The 22462-nt window shown below is 55.0% G+C and overlaps 2 protein-coding genes across 12 annotated transcripts in view; one reads left to right on the top strand and one right to left on the bottom strand.

Moving 5' to 3' along the window:
* Positions 1–3070, top strand: part of ZNF236 (zinc finger protein 236) — a 116243-nt gene extending 113173 nt beyond the window's left edge. The window contains 1 exon segment of the mRNA XM_049619288.1: positions 547–3070. Within this exon segment, the coding sequence (XP_049475245.1) occupies positions 547–671 (125 nt within the window). The 3' untranslated portion in view covers positions 672–3070.
* A 6229-nt stretch (positions 3071–9299) lies between these two features.
* MBP (myelin basic protein) overlaps positions 9300–22462 on the bottom strand; it is a 116175-nt gene continuing 103012 nt past the window's right edge. For 8 of the 11 annotated variants that reach the window (XM_049619278.1, XM_049619280.1, XM_049619283.1 and 5 more), the window contains 5 exons: positions 20796–20903; positions 19620–19655; positions 19223–19255; positions 16008–16115; positions 9300–10609 (listed from right to left, as the gene is read on the bottom strand). In XM_049619278.1, coding sequence (XP_049475235.1) covers positions 10565–10609; positions 16008–16115; positions 19223–19255; positions 19620–19655; positions 20796–20903 — 330 coding nt within the window. In that variant the 3' untranslated portion in view covers positions 9300–10564. Of the gene's footprint in view, positions 10610–16007; positions 16116–19222; positions 19256–19619; positions 19656–20795; positions 20904–22462 lie in introns of those variants that run through there. The other 3 variants (XM_049619279.1, XM_049619285.1, XR_007455209.1) reach the window with 2 other exon arrangements.

The following is a 22462-nucleotide window of genomic DNA, read 5'->3' as shown; positions in this document are numbered from 1 at the left end:
CCGTCTCCCTCCTGGTCCTTGGTGGCCCGCACAGCACCCGGCTGTGCCAGGGAGGCAAGGGGAGCACATGGCCTGGCCACGGCCACCGTGGACACTGCTAGCTGAGCGGGAGGCCCGTGCTTCTGTGTCTCGGGATCATGGTTGTTCAGGACGGCGGGGTCCGGGAGCCAGCGGGCGGGCCTTCGCCTGGGGCGGGGCATCCAGAGAGGGCGGCTATGTTGTCACACAAACATTCTGTGCTCCTCGTCCTGTGAGGAGGCCATGCCCGCCGTATGGGTGGGATTCGTGATTAATCGCTCACCACGGCCCGCGTTGACGTAACCGTCCGGCATCGAGCGTGCGGCAAGGGCCGTTCATTCACATTCCAAGAGCGGAAGTTGTCACCCCCATAATTATTTAAGCTGCAGCTCAAGTGATTTTTCCAGTGGGACGGAAAGCGACCCAATTTAGAGATCTCTGGTCTCTGTTTAATCGTCTCTGTGTAAACGTGAGCAGCCGTGTGCCGCTGGCCGAGCCCCCGCCTGCTCTTTCCCGTCTGTGCTGCAGGAAGCGTGCAGGAGCCCGTGGCCCCGCAGGAGCCCGGAGCGGAGGAGCTGAGCCGGACCCTCCAGCTGGAAGACGTGGTGCAGGAGGCCGCGAGCGAGTGGCAGGCCTTGGCCGGTGTGTTCTGACGCGCCCGTCCCCGCCTGGACGGCCGTCCCTCGAGTCGCATGTGGCGGAAGAACAGAGCGCTTGGAGTGTCCGTGTTGAAGCTCCAAGTGTCAAGGATGTTACCACCGCGGTGTTTCAGTTATAAAATTATCTAAGAATCATTGTCTTTCAGAGACTGAGAGGAAAAAACCGGGGACGGTGTGAACGCGGTGCCGTCATTTGTCTACGAATCATTGAGCTCAGGTACTCCGATAGGTAGTTTCCCCCTCTACTCGGCGGCCAGTGCATCTAGTTAAACAGAACTTAACTGGATCTCACTGTCCTCGTGGTGTGACGTCTTTGTATTGGCAAAGACGAAAGTTACCATGGAAAAAGCAAGATAGTTTCCTTCATGCTTTCTGTCGTAAGAAGCAGAGCTTATAAAACACACATAAAACTAGGTGCATGAAGTTCGTAAAATGTCAGAACACACAGGGAAGTTTTTTCCATTTCTTTTCCTCTGTGCATTTTGAAGTTAGAAATGGACTGTTTTTGGTCTACCGTAAGTTAATCTAACTAGTTCCTTGAGAGCTGGCTGGACCAGTTCTCTCCGCATTACGTTTGTCTGACCATTAGCTACAGGAACACAGCATCGGGGCAGAAACCTGGGGGGCTGTAAACCCGACGCCGAGAAGGATTAAACCGTCCTCACGGGAGGGGCCGCACTTGCTTCTTTAGTCGACATCCAGGTACGCGGGTTAGACGGTTGCAGAAAGCACAAGCCATACGTCACAAGCAGGGAAGGGCAGAGCTGGCTCCCGGGGGTGAGGGCACCGTGGCCCTGCCCACCCCGACGCCTGAGAGGTGCATTTGTAGATTAAAGGTAAGGACCGTACGAGCCCCGTGACTTTCTCTTCACGCATAAGCAGGTGTATTTTTTATTTCAGGGAATTCTTTACTATCATCAATGGTGCCACATTGAACACGTCCCAAACCAAATCCCACCCCGTGCGGGGGGCAGTGTGCGTTGCTCCTACAGCATTCCAAAGATGGAAAGTTCTTTACTTCATGTGAATTTCTCCTTCAGAGTTATTTATATGTTCTATATATAAATACATATGTACATACGCAGATATATGGGCCTCTGTGTGGCTGAACAGTATATTTTGTAAATAGAAGCTCTAGTCCCCAGATTCCAGAGAGAGCGTCAGAGTTTTTAGCTCCCTGCGAGCACTTCAGATCAGTATTGTATTCGTTATATTCACAAATGGGTATCTTTTCATTGTAACATAAAGGTGGGGTTGCTTTGCCTTTGGTTTTTTCTTCCTGAAAAATAATTGCTTTTATTTTCTCTCATTGCCTCCCTGGTTTCAGAAGAGAGCAGTTTTATTATAAATATTGTATGGACTTTGTATATTAAGAGACGGGCTCATTTCAGATTCCTGAAGAAAGAGACATTCTCACTGTTATTTTTTCAAAGGGCATCTTTTGATTTTTTTTTTTTTGTTGTTGTTGTTGTTCACTTTGGGCATATGTATATAAGTAATATTGATGGTGATATAAAAACTTTTGTTATGTGAAAATATTTAAGTCAGAAAACTGTTAAATAATATTACTTTTTTTTCAAACTGCTTTGTGTATTGTATATTTTTTTAAGGAAAAAAAAAAGCCTTATTTGACTTATTCTTGTGATACTGGACTTCTATATCCTGAGGTTCTCCTTGAATGTCATTGTGTACCGGCAGTAGTCCATATATTCAGAATAATTGTAATTGTGCCAGAGTTTTAAAGATTCTGCTTTTAATGCACTTTTCTTTTATAATTTTGTATTAAAATATTTTAGAAATGTTGATTAATTTTGGTGAACAGAGATCTCCAAAGTTGAAATTATTGCATTTAAAAAATTTTGTTCTCGCTAGGTTATTTATTTTGGTTGTAGCATTAAATGTCATCTCTCAGGACAGTGTCTAAAAGGGTTTGATTCCTACTTGTACAGAAAGCATAGTTCAGTGAACTGTATTGGTGAACTGCCTGTTTACGTAAGGCCTTACCAGGTGAATCTAAAGCCTACTTTTATTTTCGTCAAAGAAAATGAGGAACAATCTATCAATAATTCATTTTGTGAGTTTTCTCGATTTATTAACTCAGCAGGCAAACACAAGACACTAATATATTATTTTTATTTACTTCCTAGTTATAAAAGCTGCTTCTTTGCAAAACATTCCTTGAAAATATAAGGTTTTGTAAAGACATAATTTCACTTGAACCTTTGGTGGAGTACAGGTTGATCTTTATATTTTACTGGTTAATAAATGTCTTCTGACAAGAGATTTCTAGCCTCCTGCATAACCAGGGTTTTGAGAACAGATAACTGTATTTTTAGAAATATCTCCTCATAGCGTACCTGCTTTGGAATAACAATAAATAAAAAATGAAGTTAGGAAGTGTGATTAATTTTTTTCTTTTAAAGTATTTAATACGTAATAGTTTGGCACATGAATTAATTTCAAGTTCAGATCATTTTTAACAGAGCAGAACTTTAGCGATCTTTCCCTTCCCCTCTGTGAAGGCCGGACGACGAGGACTTAACCCCCTGGAAGGTCCCTCTGAGGGGCTCCAGACCTCACAAATCAGGATGTGGGTCAGTGACAGGCGCACCATCCATGTGAGCTATGAATGTCCCTCCTGTTGTCCGTTGTCTTCATGATTGGCCACCTTAGACAATCCCCTGGTCACTTGGGTCCCTCTGGAAAGTGCGTGACTGTCCTGAACCCACTCTGGTGGTGAGGGGAGGGTCCAGGAGCACTCACGTGAGCCTAGAGGGTGACCTGCCTTTGCACAGACACTAAGAACCAGGGGATGCTTCCTGGGGCGGGCAGGCAGCCAGGGTGTGGCGGGCGTAGGGTCCCGTCCCCTGGAGGACACAAGGGTGGTCCTGTTTTCCCAGAACAATAGAGTAAAATAAAAACATCTCTTCAGAAATGTAAACCGAAGTGTCCCTATCCTGGGCCCTCTTCTGTGGGTCCCCCAGTGCTTGCACGGGTCGGGGGGAGGGGGGTCAGACCCCACAAGGGACTGGGGGAGACGCCTGCCTGGCTGTTCGGTGCAGACCCGACCCCCTGCCGCCCAACGCGGATGGGACGGGACCATCTGTTCTAATGAGGAATTCCCACTGACTGCCCCGTCGGGTTTCTGTTCCGAGCAAGTGAGACACTGAATGGGGCAGCGACTCTAGCTTGATATCCTGTGCTCCCTGCCCCATTGCCTGTAAGGGAATGTGAGCTTGGCCTTCACGATTATACCCAGTTCTCCCATCTCTGAACCTCCCGTGGAGCATTTATGTGCCAGAAATGCTTGCGCTGGTACAGGTACAAGGTTTTCTTAGAAGTGTGAGTAGGTTTCTGTTCTCCTTCGCAGACAAATATCTGTAACTCATGAAGGTGCACACTTTTGACATTAAATGATCACTCAGATTTATGTAAGTAACACCTTTGAAAGAAGATACGTAAGATACGTAGGTCTGCTTTCTGGGTGTTCTTTTTAGAGACTTCTCATGCCTGCTTTTTTGCCTGTTTTTTTTTTTTTTTTTCTTCCCAGAAGTTTATTTCAAAATCATTATTGTGTCCCCACCACCACCACCAAAAAAATAATAATCCAAGGGTTGGTCATCGCTAATCTATTCTTTTTCTCAAATCTACATAAAGTGAGGCAGAGATGAAATTATATAATTGGCACTTTGTAGTAATCTAGGTTTTTTTTTCTCTTTTTGCCACTGAATCCCTATTCATGCAACGTAGGGGTTTGGGTTCTTAAAACAGAATTTCAAAGGTGTTGACATCCCGGGGCCTCTAGATCTTTGCCTTATCCTTACCAAGGCGTTTTCTTCGCCTTGGTAAGTTTTGTAAGTCAAGTTTCTCTTTGTCACTGTTGACCTGATCTGAATGGACTGCCCTTCCTGAGGCATGTGCGCGTGTGTGCACACACACATACACACACACACACACAGATGAGCTCACACTCCCTGTCATACCCCTGCCCTTCACATAGAGGCGCTATGGTAGGTTCTCATGGATGATGAATAAACTATTTGAAGCACTAAAAAAAAATAAAGATTACGTGGCAGGAGCAATAGGCAGTAACCTTAAGAAATTTTGCTATTTAATCTTTTTTACATGTAATGCTTTACAACATGAAGACTTTTGTATTAAATCAAAGTTTGTAATCTATTTGACAAATCCTACAATGACATAGTGATTCACTCTTGATTCACCAGTAAAGAAAATTAAATTTTTTTTTTTATTTACAGAAGAATTTTTTTTCTACCCTTCAAAATTGTCCCGTGGTCTATTTATACATTGGATAATATTTATTTAATCCAATTTTGTATTAGAAATGGATAGTTCTGCCAAAAGCCACTGTGCTGGCTTTAAGAAGAATAAAAATAGTTTTGGTATTATTTTAAAGCTCCTGTATATTTACATTTTTTGGGTTCGGGGTGAGTTACGACTGTTTTAAAGATGGATGTTTTCTGTAGGTAGCGTTTTCAGCAAGGGTTAACCCAACACAGCGACGCTGGATTTGCAATGAATTGAGATCCATGGGGTTTGAAGAGTGTGAGCGGGTCTTCTTTTCTGTCCTTGAGGATAACTGTTCATTTTCTCTCTCGCACAAGGTATTTGGGAGTAACAACAAGGAAATGAAACACCATCACGGTATCACTGTGTCTGTTCGTGAGCTGTGTGGGGTGTTAGACTTCCTCAGAAACACCAGTGGAGTTCGTTTATATTATTTAAAGATCTATTTAAAGATCTATTTCCAGGGGCGTCTGGCTGGCTCAGTCGGTTAATTGTCCTACTCTTGGTTTCGGCTCAGGTCGTGATCTCACGGCTTTGTGAGTTCGAGCCCCTGCTTGGGATTCTCTCCCTGTCTCTCTCTCTCTGCTTCTCTCCCGCTCAGCGGTCTCTGTTTACCTTAAAATAAGTAAATAAATTTTAAATAAGTAAAGATATATTTGCAAACTTTTAGAAGTTGGAGGTTTATGAAGTCCTTGTCCTGTCGAGACGACAAACTGAGGACATCCCTGTGCACCTTGTTCCTAGCACAGAGTGGAGGCTCCATACCTTGTTGGACTGAACTACCTAAAATGATTTTGGGTTTTCTTTCCTGGACTTACATCAGAGGGAATGATGAGAAATTGACAATTCTTGTTTGTCGGAGGAATATTGCTCTAACAGGTTTTAAAATGTGATGGGTGGGGGGAAGGGACTTTTTAGAAAGAATTCCCAGATTCTGGAAGATCTGCTCTCTTCCAGAGAGACAACAGTGGTCGTCTCCACCGTTTAAAATGCTTCTCCAGATGCATTTTCCCGGGCCGCTTGGCTCTCTGATGATGTAAGAGTCTTTGTGTCCAAACACAAAGGCATGAGTTCACAAAGCTTCCTGTGCGCCAGCAAAGCTGAGGGTCAGGGTGACTTGGGACCTCGGGTCAGACCGGTCCTGGGGCTGATGGCTGACCGTGTCGTCAGGACACTCAGGTAACTTCTCAGGGCCTGTCCCCTCACCTATAAAGTTAGTTGTTCTCAGTTAATGAGCCGTCACGGGTGGGAGGCCACGCTCTGCAGGTGCCTCGTTCCTGGGCGTCCTGGGACACAGTGCTCTCTGCCTTTGACCCAGGATCTTTCCGAGGCTGTTCGTGTAGGACGCGGACTCTGGAGCGGGGAATCTTCAGAGCAGAGCCATGCTTGTTTCCTGACCGGTCTAATCAAGACGTGTCTTCCTCTGGGGCCAGGTCAGGCCAGCTGGCTGCCTTGTATAAAAGCCCCAGGTTCCCTAAGCCCGGGCTCCTCTCCTGCACCACGGTGCCCTGTGCGTGCGGGCATCACCTGGCCCACTTTGGGTCGCCCTGTGGGAGTCGGGCGTGGGGATATCCGCACAGAGGCTGATGCCCTGCTTCCCCCGGTGCTGTGACCGATCACCCTCTTTCTCTTTGACCCAGGAGCCCTCTGCCAGCGCCCAGGAAACTGGCGTCTTGTGAGAAGTTCAGATGCATCGTGGCTGCTGGTGCTACGTCGTCCGATCACTCGGGAGGCCGTGAAATGTCCCTGGCTCGGCTTGCTCTCTCAATGGGAATTTTTATTAGAAACGTCAGTGGCCAATTTACCCCACACCATCCACGATGCCGTCCCCGTCACCGAGAAGCTGTTATTGTCACGTAGCACCTTTGAGGTATTGGCTCTTTTTAGTCCTTCAGGAAGGAGTGAAAAATGGAAACTGTCTACACCCACACACACTGCTTCACACTCTCTACTGACAAACACGTTTTCCTGATTCCATTATCCTGGATCAATCAAGAGACACGGTCCTATGCCGCCACTCTTGTATCAGAACCAAGTTACCCTGGTAACCACACTCCCTGGGAAGACGGTCCTATGACTCACGCAGAGCAGCTCATCTTGACGTGAGGTCCGCCAGTTTCTTGGTGGCTCTGTGCCAAGTGGGACAACAGCTGGCCACCTGCCCCGGGGCGCTCTTCACGGCGCCCTTTTCCTGCTTCCCTTGGGGTGATCTTTCTTTCTCAGGTTTAATGACCCACCATCTCTTTTTTTTTTTTTTTTAATGTTTATTTCTGAGACAGAGACAGAGCAAGGGTGGGGGGAGGGGGAGAGAGAGGGAGACACAGAATCTGAAGCAGGGTCCAGGCTCCGAGCTGTCGGCCCAGAGCCCGACGCGGGTCTCAGACTCATGGACTGTGAGATCATGACCCGATCCGAAGTTGGATGCTCAACCGACCGAACCACGAGAGAGAGTGTGAGCAGGGGAGGGGCAGAGAGGGAGAGAGGGACACAACCTGAAGCAGGCTCTAGGCTCCGAGCTGTCGGCACAGAGCCCGACGTGGGGCTCGAACTCACGAACCATGAGATCATGACCTGAGCCGAAGTCGGACGCTCAACCGACTGAGCCACCCAGGTGCCCCATAATGACCGACCGTCTTTATCCCTTCTGTGTACCCCTGCATTTCTGAGGCAGTTTCAAACTTCTATACGAGTTACAGGAAGGGCACGGACAGTACCGCCCTCACACCAACAGAGGGCTTCAGGCTCCCACCTACCCTGACCTTCGGGTCGGAACTGCACCCCCTCTGGCCGTGGCTCCTGTCACGGCGACATTTCTGAAAAACGGGCCGGTCAGGCAGAAGGCGGTCCCCCACTTTCTCCCCCAGCGTTTCTTCATGATGCACCTTTGGTCAAGACATCACAGATGTGATGCTGTGTTCTCGTCGTGTGGCTTTTTAAAACTTATTTTGAGGGGCGCCTGGGTGGCGCAGTCGGTTAAGCGTCCGACTTCAGCCAGGTCACGATCTCGCGGTCCGTGAGTTCGAGCCCCGCATCAGGCTCTGGGCTGATGGCTCGGAGCCTGGAGCCTGTTTCCGATTCTGTGTCTCCCTCTCTCTCTGCCCCTCCCCCGTTCATGCTCTGTCTCTCTCTGTCCCAAAAATAAATAAAAAACGTTGAAAAAAAAAAATTAAAAAAAAAAAACTTATTTTGAGAGAGAATGGGAGCGTGGGGCAGGCAGAGAGAGGGAGAGAGAATCCCAAGCAGGCTCAGTACTGTCAGCACCGGGTCTGACATGGGCTTGAACTCAGGAACCGTGAGTCACTTAACCAACGGAACCACACAGGCGCCCCATTATATTTTTTTAGTTTCAAAAACCTGTCTTACATGTCCGTTAAGATGCCCCTGAAAGAATACTATTTTCAAAACGTGTCTATCTGTGCATGAGTTTCACAATTCGTCAGTCTGAGGGTTTGGGTCCAGAGGTGGAGAGGAGAGGGGTCGGTCCCGGCCGAGCAGGACGGCTTCCCCGTTCGTTCTTGGGGGGATTCGCACGACACCGGGCCCGGGGCCCCTGGAGAAGGGCTCCCACAAGCATCCCAGAGTTGGGGGGCTTCCCTCGCTAACCCGCAGGCGTGCACGGTTTCTCATGGCTGAGGCACTAGGGAGTCCGGGATTTTAGTTAAAAGCAAAACAAAACCAAGTGAAAACTTTGGTTTATCTTTTGGAAACAGAACTTCTGTAACCCACAGCAGCTAACACACAAAATTTCCCAAACCCCTTATGGTTGTTGAGGTCTCTGTGTGGCAAGAAGTAATTTCTCAGAGTTTCTTCAGCTCACGTTAACAGGTGTTTATTCTGGTAAAACAATAAAGTGTAAATATACTTCAACAGGCTGTTCAGGGACAAACTGAAAATTCTTTGCCTTGTGAGTGAGCAAACCAGCGCCCTAGCCATGACCTGTGTTCCACTTTCTCTTACCGGGAAAGCCGTCCGGTGATAACGCACTGACCGGCGGCTCAGCCCCTGCTCAGGAAGCACTCACGCACGTCGCCTCCGAGACGCGACTTTTGCTCTGTTTGGCTCACGGTCCACAGACCAGAATAAAGATAAAGACACCTGTACAAATATCATTAAAAGTTTATTATTTTATTTCAATATTCAAGAACAGTGTGTACTTTCCATGAGACCCCCCCCCCCCCATCACAGCGCACGCTGACGGGGTGCGTAGCCACGAAGAGAGATCACTCGGTGAGCAGTCGGCTCAAAGATGTCGAGTGTGTGTGTGGAGCAATTTGGAGGTTCTGTTTCTGGAATTTTGTACCTTTTTTCTACCCCCCCCCCCCGACCCTCTCATCGTTGAGGCTAGGTATTAATAGACACTACATTAAACCCACCCCGAACAGGAATTAGGACAGGATTACGCTCACTACTCCTCCTGGGTTCTAAGGGGGCGGGGGTGCCGGTGTGGGGCTCTTCGGAAGGCCTGTGAGAGATACGCTAAAATCAAAAGGTGGGGTCAGTGTGTTAGGAGGGGCGCACAGGAAAGGTCAGCGCGCGTTAGAAGAGACACAGCTCAGAGGAGTCCCCCTCTCCGCTCGCACGTCCGGGTCAGCGATTCGGGAAGAGAACCCTCCGAAGCCTACCGACTACGCACGTCTGTGTCTGGGATGCGGGTGGGCGGGACGCTACCCGTCCTCCCAGGGTTAGTGTCTGCTGTGTGCCGTGCCGTGGTAAGCATACCGCCGGTCACCTCCTGCGGTGACCAGGGTGACGCCGCGAGACCACCCGGAAAACTCCTCCAGTCCCGCTCAGACCCTCCTGCTGGGCTCTGGGGGGAAACAGGCGGCTTGCGGGGGCCGCTCTGGCTCCCGCTGCGCCATCACCTAATGTCCAAGAAGACCCTGTTTCCTGTTGGGGCCGCAGCCCAGCCCAGGTCTGCCTCCCTGTTCCCCTCTCCGCCACGCCTGAATTCCGCCAGCCGGCCGTGGTGGGCAGCCGCCCCCGCAGGCGCCCCCTCTGCGCCCACCACATGGGACTCTCCACAGCTGCCCGCCCGCACTTCACATACCGAAGCCCCCTGTGCCGCTCCCGACTGCCTAACCCTGGAGGGAGAGTGAGTGTGTGTTAGGAGGTGAGCAAGGGCAGGGGAAGAAACCAAAGGAAGCTCGGATCAACAGTCCTCACCGCCCCGCACGTGTCTCTGTGTCCACAGCAGCGTCGCCACGGCAGTGCCTGGGAAGCCGAGGGATGCCGAGTCAGCAAAGCGAGTCCCAGGACGGAGGGCGAACTTGGAGGCGCGCCGTGCACCTGCACCACAGTGCGGCGGGGCCGCGTCGCAGGGGGATGAGAGTCCCAGGGCGTTTATCTTCAAACTCAGGGTCGCCGTTTAATTTTCTGTCTGCGTTTTCTCCGTTTAGCTGATGGCCAGAAATTGCCAGTAGGATGCGGCGTGCCTGCCCCTACTGTGTGCACAACTCAACGGGCATTAGGCAAGGGGGGTTTGCTACAAGTAGGTAATTTATGTGAACAGTATTAAAATCTTAAGGCAGTTATATTAAGAAGCTGAGGACGGGATTCTATAACAACAACGGGGCAGGGCTTCAGCGTCTAGCCATGGGTGATCCGGAACGACTGTCTCTTCCTCCCTGAGAAAAGGAAACACGCAGTTAGGTGGCTCGTACGGGCAGCCTCGGGCATGCGCCCCGCTTGGGTGGAAGCCGGGCCACAAACCAGCCGATGCGGGCGCTAATGCGATTCTCAAGTGGGTAAGATTCTCAAGTGCCAAGTGCGACTCTCTTACACGGGGTAAACTCATCTGACCTCCTGCCCAGGACACAGAGAGCCGGTGCCTCATGGAACGCTGCACTTCTGGGGGTGGAAAGCTCACCCACCCCGTTATCCTGCACTCACTGAGCCCTGTTTGCTCCAGCTAGAGATTCTGGGGTAATTGAGGCAGGTGTCTGCAAACAATAGGGACAGCTTCATCTTGGAAGAGATTTCAGTCCCGTGATCACACCTGCTGCTGTGCCCACCAGGCAAGGGCCAGACCCTGCAAAGTCATCCCCAGGAGCAGTCCTGTTCGCGCTCTGCCCCGCCTCACCCATAAAACCAGCTGCCCAGAGGGGTCGTCCATAGACTCGGACATCAAGGTCTTAAAACCACGAATGGACGTATTTTCCGGACGAACGGAAACCCAAATTGGCGATCGCCGAGGTGGCACACAGCTGTGCAGAGACCAGTGGCGGAGAGGGGGCTCGGTTGAGACGTCAGCTCCCCAGGAGACGGGGCCATTTGTGGGTCCAGATGCCACTTAGACGGACCCGGGGGAAACGTACCTTTCTTTTGGCATTCACATTTTTATTCAAGGTTTAGGCTCTTTCTCCTTGGATTCCCCTTTTCTTCTTGGATTATGAACGAACAATTAAGTCACCTCTCAAAGATTCCCTTGAGACTGCGAGCCCCCAGAAAGCAAGATATACATGAAACATCCTATTTGCCCAATGACACGTGCACTGAGCCCACCCTGACCTGTTCTAATCACACGTTTGCCACGTTGCCCGACAATATCAATAATGGGAGCGCTAAAGCCAAAAACGCCTTACGAACAGCCCAGTCAACAGAGTGAGGTGACGGTTCTGATTTGTCAGGGTTTTACGTTTCAACTCACTTGTGGGATTTTCTGTTCAGAAGCGAAAACGTTTATGGAATTCTAGCCTCTGAAGTATCTGAAGGAGTCACCGGAGGGGGCCTTTCTCCTACACCTGAGCCGGGTCCTAGGGGCCAGCCCCCCACCCGTGTGCCTGGCTCGCCTTTGACCACCGGCCCTCAGCGCTGCCCTTGGGAGGAGCCAGAACAAGTGCGCACTGGCTTCACCGTTCTCTAAATTCCCAAGAAACCCACCTGCGGGCGTCCCTGTACAGTGTGATTTATTCCCGAAAAGCAGCAGAACCACTGCTCTATAGAGCAAAGCCCGTCTGTGCTGAGATGGACCAAGTTCCCCACACCCCTCGCAAGACACCGGGCTTGAGGCCCCATCTTCACTTCCTGATGGCTCCTTCTGAGATGGAGACGACGGTGGACATTTGGTTTTGTTTCCTGTTGTTGTACCTACAGCTTACGGAGTGTCTCCCGTGAGCAAAATCCATTACATCTGTTTCCTCTGAGGAAAGAGAAAGCCGATCCCGGAGGCAGGGATTCTTAGCTTCCCCGTTTTACAGTCGGAGGAGCCAAAGCACAGAGACGTTGAGTTATTTCCCCAAAGTCAGTCCGCCAAAGGCGGAGTCGGGTTTAGAGCCAGCACCCCTGCTGCGTGGCTCTCACGCTTTTCTCTCTGTCGGGTTTTTAGCACGTTTGAACCGACTGATGTCCAGCGCTTGGTCGGCCCTGGGCTCGGCCGAGTGGATGAGGCTGGCCTCACTAGGAGAAGGCTGGCCCGAAGCTGAGTCGTGGGCTGGGAAGGAATAGGACCTGCCGGAAGGTCCTGCGCCCTCTCCCCACTTGTACCCCAGTGCAGGGAACTGTTTCAGCTGCGTATTTGGAAATAGCGAACTCCAATTACATTTTGATTCCGTTCCCTGACGATTGGGAGAAATACAGTGCTCTCCACCCAGTGTGCAACCAACGAGGAAGGAAACAGCACCACCGTAACTACCGGGAGGTCTCCGCCATCTCCCCCTCCCCTCCCCCTCCCCCGAGCCCTTCTCACTTCTGGAGGGATCGTTTTTAATCTGTCACCGCACTGCGGTGGCTCTTTCAGCAGCATGTGACCGTAGTCGGCCAGTTCGCAAACGTTTAACGTGGTAAAATCTGATCAAAGCCATATGAATTGAAATTGGAAGTTTCCCTGGGTCTGTACAGGAGTTTTAAAATTTCTAAACCACTTTGTACAAAAAGAAATTCGTAGGAAAAGTGCTGAACCTACAAAACCCGAATGGGCCTCAGGCTTGTGTTAGTCGTGAACGGTAAATGTGCGGGATAGACACGGGGCTCTCTCGGTGGGGCTGGTGACCGGGCTGGCACACAGGCACGTTCCTTAGACAGCGGTCCCCCTCGGCCTTCCCTGTCCCCCGGCCATTCCGTCCGCAGGATGAACAGTCACCACGCCGGAAAGCACAGGAACTGCTTTCCCCCGAGTGGGTACGTCCGCATCTCTCCGACGAGGGGGAGGCCTTCCAGTTGCGCACTTCCGGGCTCCGACCCGACCCGGGGCGCTCTGGGGCAGGAAGCCTTGGGGGGAGCCCAGGAGCGGCGTGGGCACCGTAGGCAATTCAGACGCAGGCGAGGGCACGCCTGGCCAGGCTCTGGGCACCTAGGAAGCGCTGCTCTCCCGGACGCGGCTCTGGGTTTGTACCCGGGGCCTCCACGCGGTGCTTTTCCTCACCTTCTCGTCGCCACATCTCAGAACTGAGCAAAGGCATCGCGATGACCTCAGTTACTTGAATGTGCGGGGTAGGATTTGTCTTCTTACTCAGATTTGCTTTAGAATTGACCTTGGGGAGAAGATCCTGCCTGCACTTTACCTGACATAAGACGACTTAGCAAGTCAGTTGGTGACCACTCACTTCACAGATTTGAGCCTTTTCCCGGATACGGCTGACTTTCCTCAACCACAGTCCTGCTTCCCCTCACCTCTGTGTGGGCCCAGCATCCGCCGAATCTGGACTCGCCGTGGCGGGGGAGGGGGGGATTCCACACGCACTCGCTCACTGGGCCGTTCCCGCCGCGTGTCCCGGCCACTGGGCACACCACTCATGCGACCCCACGATGGCTAGTTGGGCCACACGCCAAATTATCCCGGCACAAATCGTAAAACGTCGGCGTGTTACGAAGCCATCAGCAAGCTCACACAGGTCGGAGGCCTCGTGTCAACGGCGAGTCGGGTTGAGGAGCCTCGTGCTTGGCTGGCGGAGACCGAGCCCGAACCGGGCGTGACCTGGAGCTTGCGGGAAGCGTGGGTCCCGCCTTTCAGCCGCCCAGTCTCTCAGGGCAACACCGCCGAGCCACGTACAGCAGGACCTTTTAACGTTAGATTAACTTGTTCACTGGGACCCCTTGCGTGGTGTGAGGACAGGCGGAGAGAGGCCGACCCCGTTCTCATCCGCGACCAAGAACACCGACAACGTGCAGTTTCCGTGGAAACACACGCCTCCCCCAGGATGTGACCACTGGCCTGAAGACACAAGGTGAGGAGGCCGTCATGTGGAATAAGAACCCGGGATGCTTTGTCTGCGATGGCTGGACGCCGCGGACGAGCACGGACGGAGCAGGTGCGCCCGTGCTGGTGTCTGGGAACCAAGCCCAAGACCATCCGCCCCCCGCTCCTTGGGGCGACCACGTCTTCCGTGTTCTACAGCAACGCTCGCTCACCTTTCTTTCACCCGAGAAAGATAAAAGCGAAATCTTTCACGATTTGTGGTTCTCTCGGCAGGGCGCTGCGGGCATCGTGGGGTTTTGCGCCTTGTCTGATGCCTTTCCTGCCGTGACACAGGAACCCTGTCTTTTACGTGCGGGCATCACACTTGTTCAGGTCGGACTAAGGGCGGACCGGGCCGCCTTGCAAATACTCGCGGCTGGTTGTTCAGAACCGGCTCTGGCGCCATCAAGCAAGGAAGGGGACGGCCTCGTCTGCATTCAGAGTGGAAACCGGCTCGTGGTGCTACTCTAACGAGAGTGTGTGAGCACACCGGCCAGAGAACGGTGCTCCCCGGGGCCTTCAGTCAGCCTGGGGACTGTCCCGCACTGCCCAGAGGGGCGATGCGTCCCCGCTGGGGCCGTCCCTCTCCTTTTCCAGCTGCGGCCCCTCGAGTGCTGGCTCGGCCACCAAGACCCCGTGTGGGTGCCGCGGACACCCCAGCCCCACTTTCACAGGTCTCTGCCAGATCCGCACGGCTGGCCCCTCGACGCGCACACGTAAGGTGTAGGTGTCATGGGACCCAGGTGGCAAAGCCCTCGGGAGGTCAGAGGGCCCTCTGTGGGGGGAGCCCCGTGCCTCACCTGCGGTCTCCCCTCAGCCAGGAGCCCCCTGGGTGTGAGGCCAGCTCCGCAGCCTGGTGGGGCTCTCTCCCTGGAGCCGTGAGCAGCTCTCTGGGGCGCGGAGGCCCGTGCCCCCCGTGGGCCCTGCCCTGCCTCTTCCCTGTAGCACCCATCTTTTTCCGTCCCCACCACGAGAACCCGCTCCTCTGGGAGGCTGTGGATTCATCTGTGCGGGGGACGGTCCCGGACCCCCAACAGCACACGGCAATGCTCAACAAGCCCCTGAGCCCGACGAGAATTGTGTGATCGCAGGGATGGGACGCCTGGGCAGCCTCGGGCCTCTGACTGTGGGCTCACGGCCTGCCCGCGCTGGGAGCAGCCCTGGGGGCGCAGACCAGTCACTGTGCCCACCCCCGGGGACAGCGGCTGCTGTCAGGTGGGTCCCGTGGCCGAGGCCCTCGGACGTCCGGCTCCCAGGCAGTTACAGCCTGTTCACGGCAATGTTCTTCCTGCCCTCCGGGACCGACAGTGAACCCGGGACGTGACCGTGAGCCACGACAGGGGCTGGGAATGAACAGAGGCCAGACGGGGCCCTCCCACAACCCAGGGGCAGGTGGAGGTCTGGATCCCAGCCCAGAGCGGGGGGCTGCGGGGCTCTCTGACCACCTGCTGTCCTTACTCTGTCTCCCAAGTCCCGTCCCGGTGTCCGGGCCTTGCTGAGCTCAGGCGCTAACAGATGGTGGCCCCTGTGACTGCAGCGTCCACATCAGCCAGTGCGGCTGACCCCCGTGTGGCCTCTGGGGGGCTCTGCCTGATGCAGTGACCTCCCCTCTGTTCGCTCGGCTCCTACTCCTTCCCTTGGGCACGTGGGGCCCTCTGTGTGTCCTCAGGCCCCGAGGGAGCCCGGCCCAGCCCAGGGCTTGCTCACATAAGCCTGGAGAAGGCCCGCTGAACCGGCCAGCCTGGCAAGCTAGCCCCGCGGGAGAGGCGGTGTGGAAAGGCTGCAGGCCGCCCCAGGGCCCCCCACCCGCAGCCCCGACGCACCCCTGACGTTAAGAGGGGCTACGTTACCAGTTTGAAGATTTTGGAGAGCGTGCCCTGGGCGTCGGCCCCCTTGAATCCCTTGTGGGCTGCAGCTCGGCCCCCGTAGCCAAATCCCGGCTTCTGCCCCTCGGCTCCCTGCAAGAGACCAGACGGCTCTCAGGGCGGCGCCTGCGGGGCCACGTGGGGCGCGGGGAGACCCCAGCACCGAGCCCCACTCCTCTCCTCGCTGCAGCGCTGGCCCAGCCCCGGCCCCCACGTGAGGAGCCGTGCACCCAAGTGCTGTCACTGAAAGACCAGATCCCTTCCTCACGCCGTGTGGCTTTCAAGAGAAGTGCAGCGCGTCAAGCAAAAGCCTTCTCCCCCCACGTCTGTGGAAGGGGGTGGCTCATGTCCCTGGAAAGGAGGCTCTGGGAGGGCCGGCACCTGTCCTGGGTGTGGGGAGGGGGTGGGCGGGGTCCCCGCCTGCTTCTTCGTGCAGACCCCTCACCCCTGCCCCCTCCTGCTAGAGGCCTGAAGGGTGCAGAGCTTTGCGCTTAGCACTCTGCAAAATTTTGAGGCTCAGACTTTTTCTAAAGCAGAAAGAAGATCCACATTCTCTGGCTTCGAGGAGGCTCTCCCAGGAAGCACCACCCCTGACCATGGCTTGGGTCCCTGAGCGCCGATGTGTGGCACCAGGACCAGAGTCCTCCTGGGGGCCCTGGGATCTGGGCCGGTCGTGAAGAAGGAAATGGGGCGGGGCTGGCCAGCAAGCCAGGCACCAGGGCGCAGCCTGGGCGGTCTCAGCTCTCCACTCCCTAGCTGTGTGACCTCGGGCAAGTGTCAAAACCTCTCCGAGCCTCAGTTTCCTCTTCTATAAAATGGGGATAAACGGCCCCTCCTTACGGGGTGGTCAGGAGGCTCTGCTCTGTGAACAGAGCCTGTGGGCTCACGGCGTGTGTGTCATGAAGGGAGAAGCCAACCCCTGCCTCCAGCTGCCCGCGGCCCCCCTCACTCCTCACTTCCGGGTCTGTGGCCCAGGGCAGTGGCCGCTGACGGCTGAAATGTAAGAATATCTGTGTCCCTACGACTGGCGTGTTTTCCCACGTGCTTGACTTTCCTCTGCGATCACGAGGAGGGGTGGGGCTCGGGGTGTGCAGACATGGTGAGGTGGGCATTCACGGTACACGCTCCAGCCTCAGGTGCGACACGGGGGCCAAACAAGCCGCTGGGTGTCGGCGGAAGGTCGCCGGCAGCCCCCCGGCTCTGTCCTCGGCGGACAGGCCCCGAGATTTCACCGTCGTGCCAACAGGACGTGGGAGACTCCGTGCCCCGCCCCCCAGGAATCGAGTCGACGGGACAAAACCGTCTTCTGATGGAGCCCCCAGGACCCCGTGCCTCGGCCTACAGTCCTTTCGACTTTCACAAACGCGTTAGGGCTGGAGGGGACGGGGGAGCCATGCAATCTGTGTCTTGCTTTCAAAGGTGCTGGAGACGGGGTCAGGCAGGGCTGTGGCGGCGCTGCCCCGGGGTCCAGACGTTTCCGCGGACATGCTCCCCGCACGGCCGCACACGGAGGGGCACGTGGATGGCTAAAGCGTGCAGAGCCGAGCACAGACACGTGACGTGGCGGAAAACCGCACCCCACACGCCAGTGCTAAATCCTCCCGTCCCTGCGGCTTTTCCCCGAAAATGAAAGCTTGCGAGGACAAGATTCAAGCATAGGTTCTCAGATTAGCAATCTGCTTGACTTTTCTTCCTTTCAAATTCTTGGTCACTTATGTCTTTGGGCAACCTAGAATTTACCGAGAAACACTCAGTGTAGTTTAGAAAGAGAATAGGGGACACTCAGAAACTCCAAGCGAGAAGACAGTCCTGTGGCTCGAGAAAACGGACAAGCAAAGGAAAAACGTGGAAGCATCTTGCTTTGGAAAAAAGAGAAATTGAATACACGTTAGTAGGAGCCGGAAGGGAGATGTGGAGGGAAGGGAAGGTCCTTTCGGTCAGCTGTTGGGCCGAGTGTGCGGGGGACGCCCAGAGGGACAGAGGTCCTCTTGCCCCGGCCACTGGCTGCGAGAGTGCCCGGGAGGCCACGCCTAGAAAGTCAGGGGGCAGACCAAGGAGTTGCGGGAACAAGAGTTCGTCCTTCCATGTCGTCTGTCTCCTGCTGGCAGAGAAAGTCACACGTCAATCGGCTGCGGGGGTCAGCCCATGTGACGGTCCTACACTGTGTCACCTTTTTGGCAAATTGATCAGCTTAGGAAGAGGCTCAACTATATTCCTGTAAAATGCCGCAGCAAATATCTGCGTGTAATTCAGCGTAAGTGCATCGGACCGAGGCAGCCGCTTCGTGGGACCCCCCTACCCCTGCGGGCCTCGCCCTCCCCCTCGCTCCCCTCCTCCTTACTGGTCTTTCTTCCCTCTTCCCTTTCTCTTTCTTTCTCCTAAAATTTATCCATTTGTTTATATGATGCTTCGTAATTATGCACCAAGTAGAGGCGGGCTCTGTGCTAGAGAATCAGGATGTGTTTCCAGGATGGACATGACTCCCGGCCTGTAGGTTAGTGGCTTTTCTTCTATTTTATCCCGAAAATTACAACTTTTGTCAAGTAAGAACTCTACCTACCATGACTACTGAGTGCAGTCTGTGGGTTTGGTTAGACTCTACCAACGGCCATTCTAGGCTGGCACACACAAATTTCACTGGTACCTGGAAGGTGGGCAAGCTGGCCGTTGGAAATCTTCACTGACACTTTGTTCTTAGTATTCAAAAGCCTAAAATTCCTCAAAAAGGCTTTTCCTGGATGGCTTGATATCTACGCTGTGGCTGTTACCACACCATAGTCAAACCCCACATCTCGTGGCTCAGTTAGGCTGTTCTGAGTGTGTAACCGAAGGCAGCATCCTGTTTCCTCAACAAGGCGTCAACCCCGGGGGGGCAGGGGTGGCCATGGAGGGTCCTCTGGCCGCGGGGCCTCCCTCGGCCAGCGCTGCACGGACTCGTCTCCCATCCCCTGTGCTCCCATCCCTCCAGCACGGAGCCGCACCCTCCCGGGGAGGGGCTCAGGTCCAGCGTGGCAAGGGGGCAGCGGCCCAGCGCTGGGTTCCCCTCGGGAGAAGCAGGTGGCCCCCCGGTGGCCGGGCCAGCGGGCTTGAAGGGGAAGAAAGGGGACCGTCGGGCAAAGGAACGGAGCCCAGCGCAGGAGCTGGGTGGCTGTGAGAGCAGGAAGGAGAGGCAGCCGCGTGGACATGCGCGTGTCACCTACCCAGCTAAATCTGCTGAGGGACAGTCCTCGCCCCTGTGTGACAAGAGAGAGAAACAGACACTGTGATCAAGGCAGGAAAAAGTAAAGTCTTTTGACAAACCAGAAACACCGATCGGGATCGTGCTGAGGGGGTGAATCAGTTTTAGGACACTTGCCGCTTCCCTGGGAGTGGGGGGGGGGCGCGGCTGGGGGAGGGTCTGGGACCAGGTGGAGGGGGAGCGCGCTGGGGACCAGCAGCACCGAGTGACCGGCGGCCCCCGGGGCCTGTTCCGGCCGGGACCACGTGGTGAACATTCCGGGGTGAAGCTGTGAGTCCGGCCCTCTTCTGGGTACGTTTAGGGATTCCGGGGAAGGCCTACGCACCGTGATAATTAATGACAACACGCGGAGGTCTTACCTTTCCTTGCGACGGAGGAGGTGTGCGCGGCGTCACCTACAAAGACACGCAGACCGGTGAGCGGGGCGGGAGCCTCCCTCCCTCCCGTGTCCCCACCTTCCTGCTCCCGGGGACCTCCTGTCTGCTGGGGGCCCCCGGGGTCTAACAAGTCACCCGCTGGCTGCCTGCCCACCCCGCCCCTTCCTGTCCTAGTTCGATGTCAGGGAACGGGAACGGGAGCGGCTCGGCAGGCAGGAACCAGCCCTCCCGGGGCACGCCTGCTGCACTCGGGTGGAGACGGTGAGCCTCCTTCCCCACGGTCCTTTCCCGGGTGGGAGGTGAAGCGTCCCCCACCCTTCAGGGCTTCAGACGGCGCACTCTCAGGTCTGCGGCTCCTAAAACTCGCTTGCAAAACACCGTCTTACAATGCCTGCTGCAGAAACGCTCAGGGTCACAAGTGCGTGGTTTCGCTTCTGTTTTCAAACCTGAATTTGTCAGGGGCCCCTGGCCGGCTCAGTCGGCAGAACGTGCGACACGGATCCCTGTGGGTTCGAGCCCCGCGTCGGGCTCTGCGGACGCATGGGTGATGTCGTGTTCCCCCCAAACCCTGACGGCCACTCATCTTTTTATCTCTTTGGTCTTGCTGTCCCCATGGTTTGGCAAAGCCTGTGTCTTTTTTTTTTTTTTTTTTTTTTTTTTTTTTTTTTTTTTTAGTTTTTTTTTTTTTTTTTTGGGACAGAGAGAGACAGAGCATGAACGGGGGAGGGGCAGAGAGAGAGGGAGACACAGAATCGGAAACAGGCTCCAGGCTCCGAGCCATCAGCCCAGAGCCTGACGCGGGGCTCGAACTCACGGACCGCGAGATCGTGACCTGGCTGAAGTCGGACGCTTAACCGACTGCGCCACCCAGGCGCCCCAAAGCCTGTGTCTTTAAACTAAGCATCACATAGCACTGTAGTCTTAAAAGCAGTGAGTTCTGTGCTAGAACACAAAATTCCAGTGAGTGGCAGAGACGGTCTGTCCCTCGTGATGAGGCCCAACTCTCACGGCCGGCCTCACCCCGAGGAGGAGGGAGGCATCGCTGGGGATATAGTCACGTCCCTTGTGGGTTAGCGCCCAGGGGCCTCTGGGGACATACTCAGAGCCCCTGGAGGGTGCGGTGGCCAGCCCTCCCTGCCCCCTGTGGCTGGCACTTACGATGTTCTTGAAGAAGTGCACTACGGGGTTCTCGTCTTGGGGCCGGCCGTGCTGAGACTTCTGGGGCAGGGAGCCGTAGTGGGCAGTTCTTGCCGCGTGATGTCCATCCTGAAAGAGAGAGTATGGTGACCTCAGGCCGGGTTCCGCCTGTCGGGCCTTCCTGGAAAGCTGCCTCTCTCCTCCTCTGGGCATCTAGATTCTGTTAAAAATTTTTTTAAACATTTTTTATTTTATGTTTTGAGAGAAAAAGAGACAGAGAGAGAGAGAGAGAGAGAGAGCGCACAGGAGACGGGCAGAGAGAGAGGGAGACACAGAATCCGAAGCAGGCTCCAGGCTCCGAGCCGTTGGCACAGAGCCTGACGCGGGGCTCGAACCAACGAATGCGAGATCATGACCTGAGCCGAAGTCGGACGCTCAACCGACTGAGCCCCCCAGGCGCCCCTAGATTCTGTTTAGACCAGGACCTCACACTGGGAAGTGGCTGACCCGGCAGGGGACACTCCTGGGGCATCAGGGGACCAGGAGCATCCCGGGTGTCAGGCTGCAGTGTTCTGGGCTGCGTCTCCATCACTGAGCCACGGTCTGGCTCCCCAGACGTCACATACACACCGCACAGGGGGGCGGAGTCCACCCACGACAGACACGGGGTGAGCTGGCATTCATTCCCCAAGCTGCTGGCGTGGGTAAAGGAGAATACTCTGGAATTTTGGATCGGACTGACTGCCACTAACAGCCGAAGACCAGCCTGTCTTGGCTCCGGGGTGGCTGCATCGCGTGAACTAGCGTCTGTTTCCCGTCAGCGTGTCAGGTCACAGGGTTCCTGGGCCTCCACCCCGTTTGGGACGGTCACGTCCGGAGCAGAGGGAAGGGCCGTGGGGAGTGACGCCCAGGGCTTCCCCACTCGGCGAGTGCTGCAGGGACGACACCGGATGGGGGCACCGACAGGGTAGGGGGAGACGGGGGAGGGGGGTCCGCCGAGCAGCAGCTTCCAGTGACCCCATGGGCCGAGTGTTGGCCGCGTGGGGCCACCAGCAGGAGACACAGGCTCATCCCGGCAGCGTCAGCAACCCGGGGCTTTCCTCCCGCTCGCCCGGGGACAGAACAGGGCGCAGAAGGCCCAAGGAGTCGGCGCCAGACTGCCCTACACCCGCGACGGGGATTTCCGTTAAAGCAAGTCAGACAGATGCGCTGGCGTCACTGGGGGCACCGCCCCCATCCGCTCTGTGCCTGTTGCACGAGATGGCGCTTTCTTAGGAGACACGTGTCACCAGGACGGCTGCAGCCGGCTTCTGCAGAATGCGATGCCTTTGAGGGGCCTCCCGTAAGCGGCGCCAGCTGCACCCCCGACCGGGGTGGCTGGAGTGACAGGTGCCCTGTCCCCAGACGCCCCCTTCCCTGCCTCAGAGCACCGGGCCTGCAACCCCGCGGTCGCCCTGGCCTCTGGGAACAAGTCCTGTACGTCTCCCTTTCACATCTCTTGAGTCCCTTCCCCTCCCCCGCTACTGACATTAAAACAAGAGCCGTGAGCTCCTCCTCTGACTCCTCCCTTGGCAGCCCAGACACACCTGTGAACGCTTCCCTCCACTCCCACCCCCTGCTCTCCCTCCACCCCCCCCCCCCGCTCTCCCTCCACGCCCACCCCCTGCTCTCCCTCCACGCCCACCCCC

The sequence above is a fragment of the Panthera uncia genome (assembly GCF_023721935.1).
Source record: "Panthera uncia isolate 11264 chromosome D3 unlocalized genomic scaffold, Puncia_PCG_1.0 HiC_scaffold_8, whole genome shotgun sequence".
NCBI classification, from domain to species: Eukaryota; Metazoa; Chordata; class Mammalia; order Carnivora; family Felidae; genus Panthera; species Panthera uncia.
The sequence above is the reverse complement of the archived record's forward strand: the minus strand, read 5'-3'. Positions and strand labels throughout refer to the sequence as shown.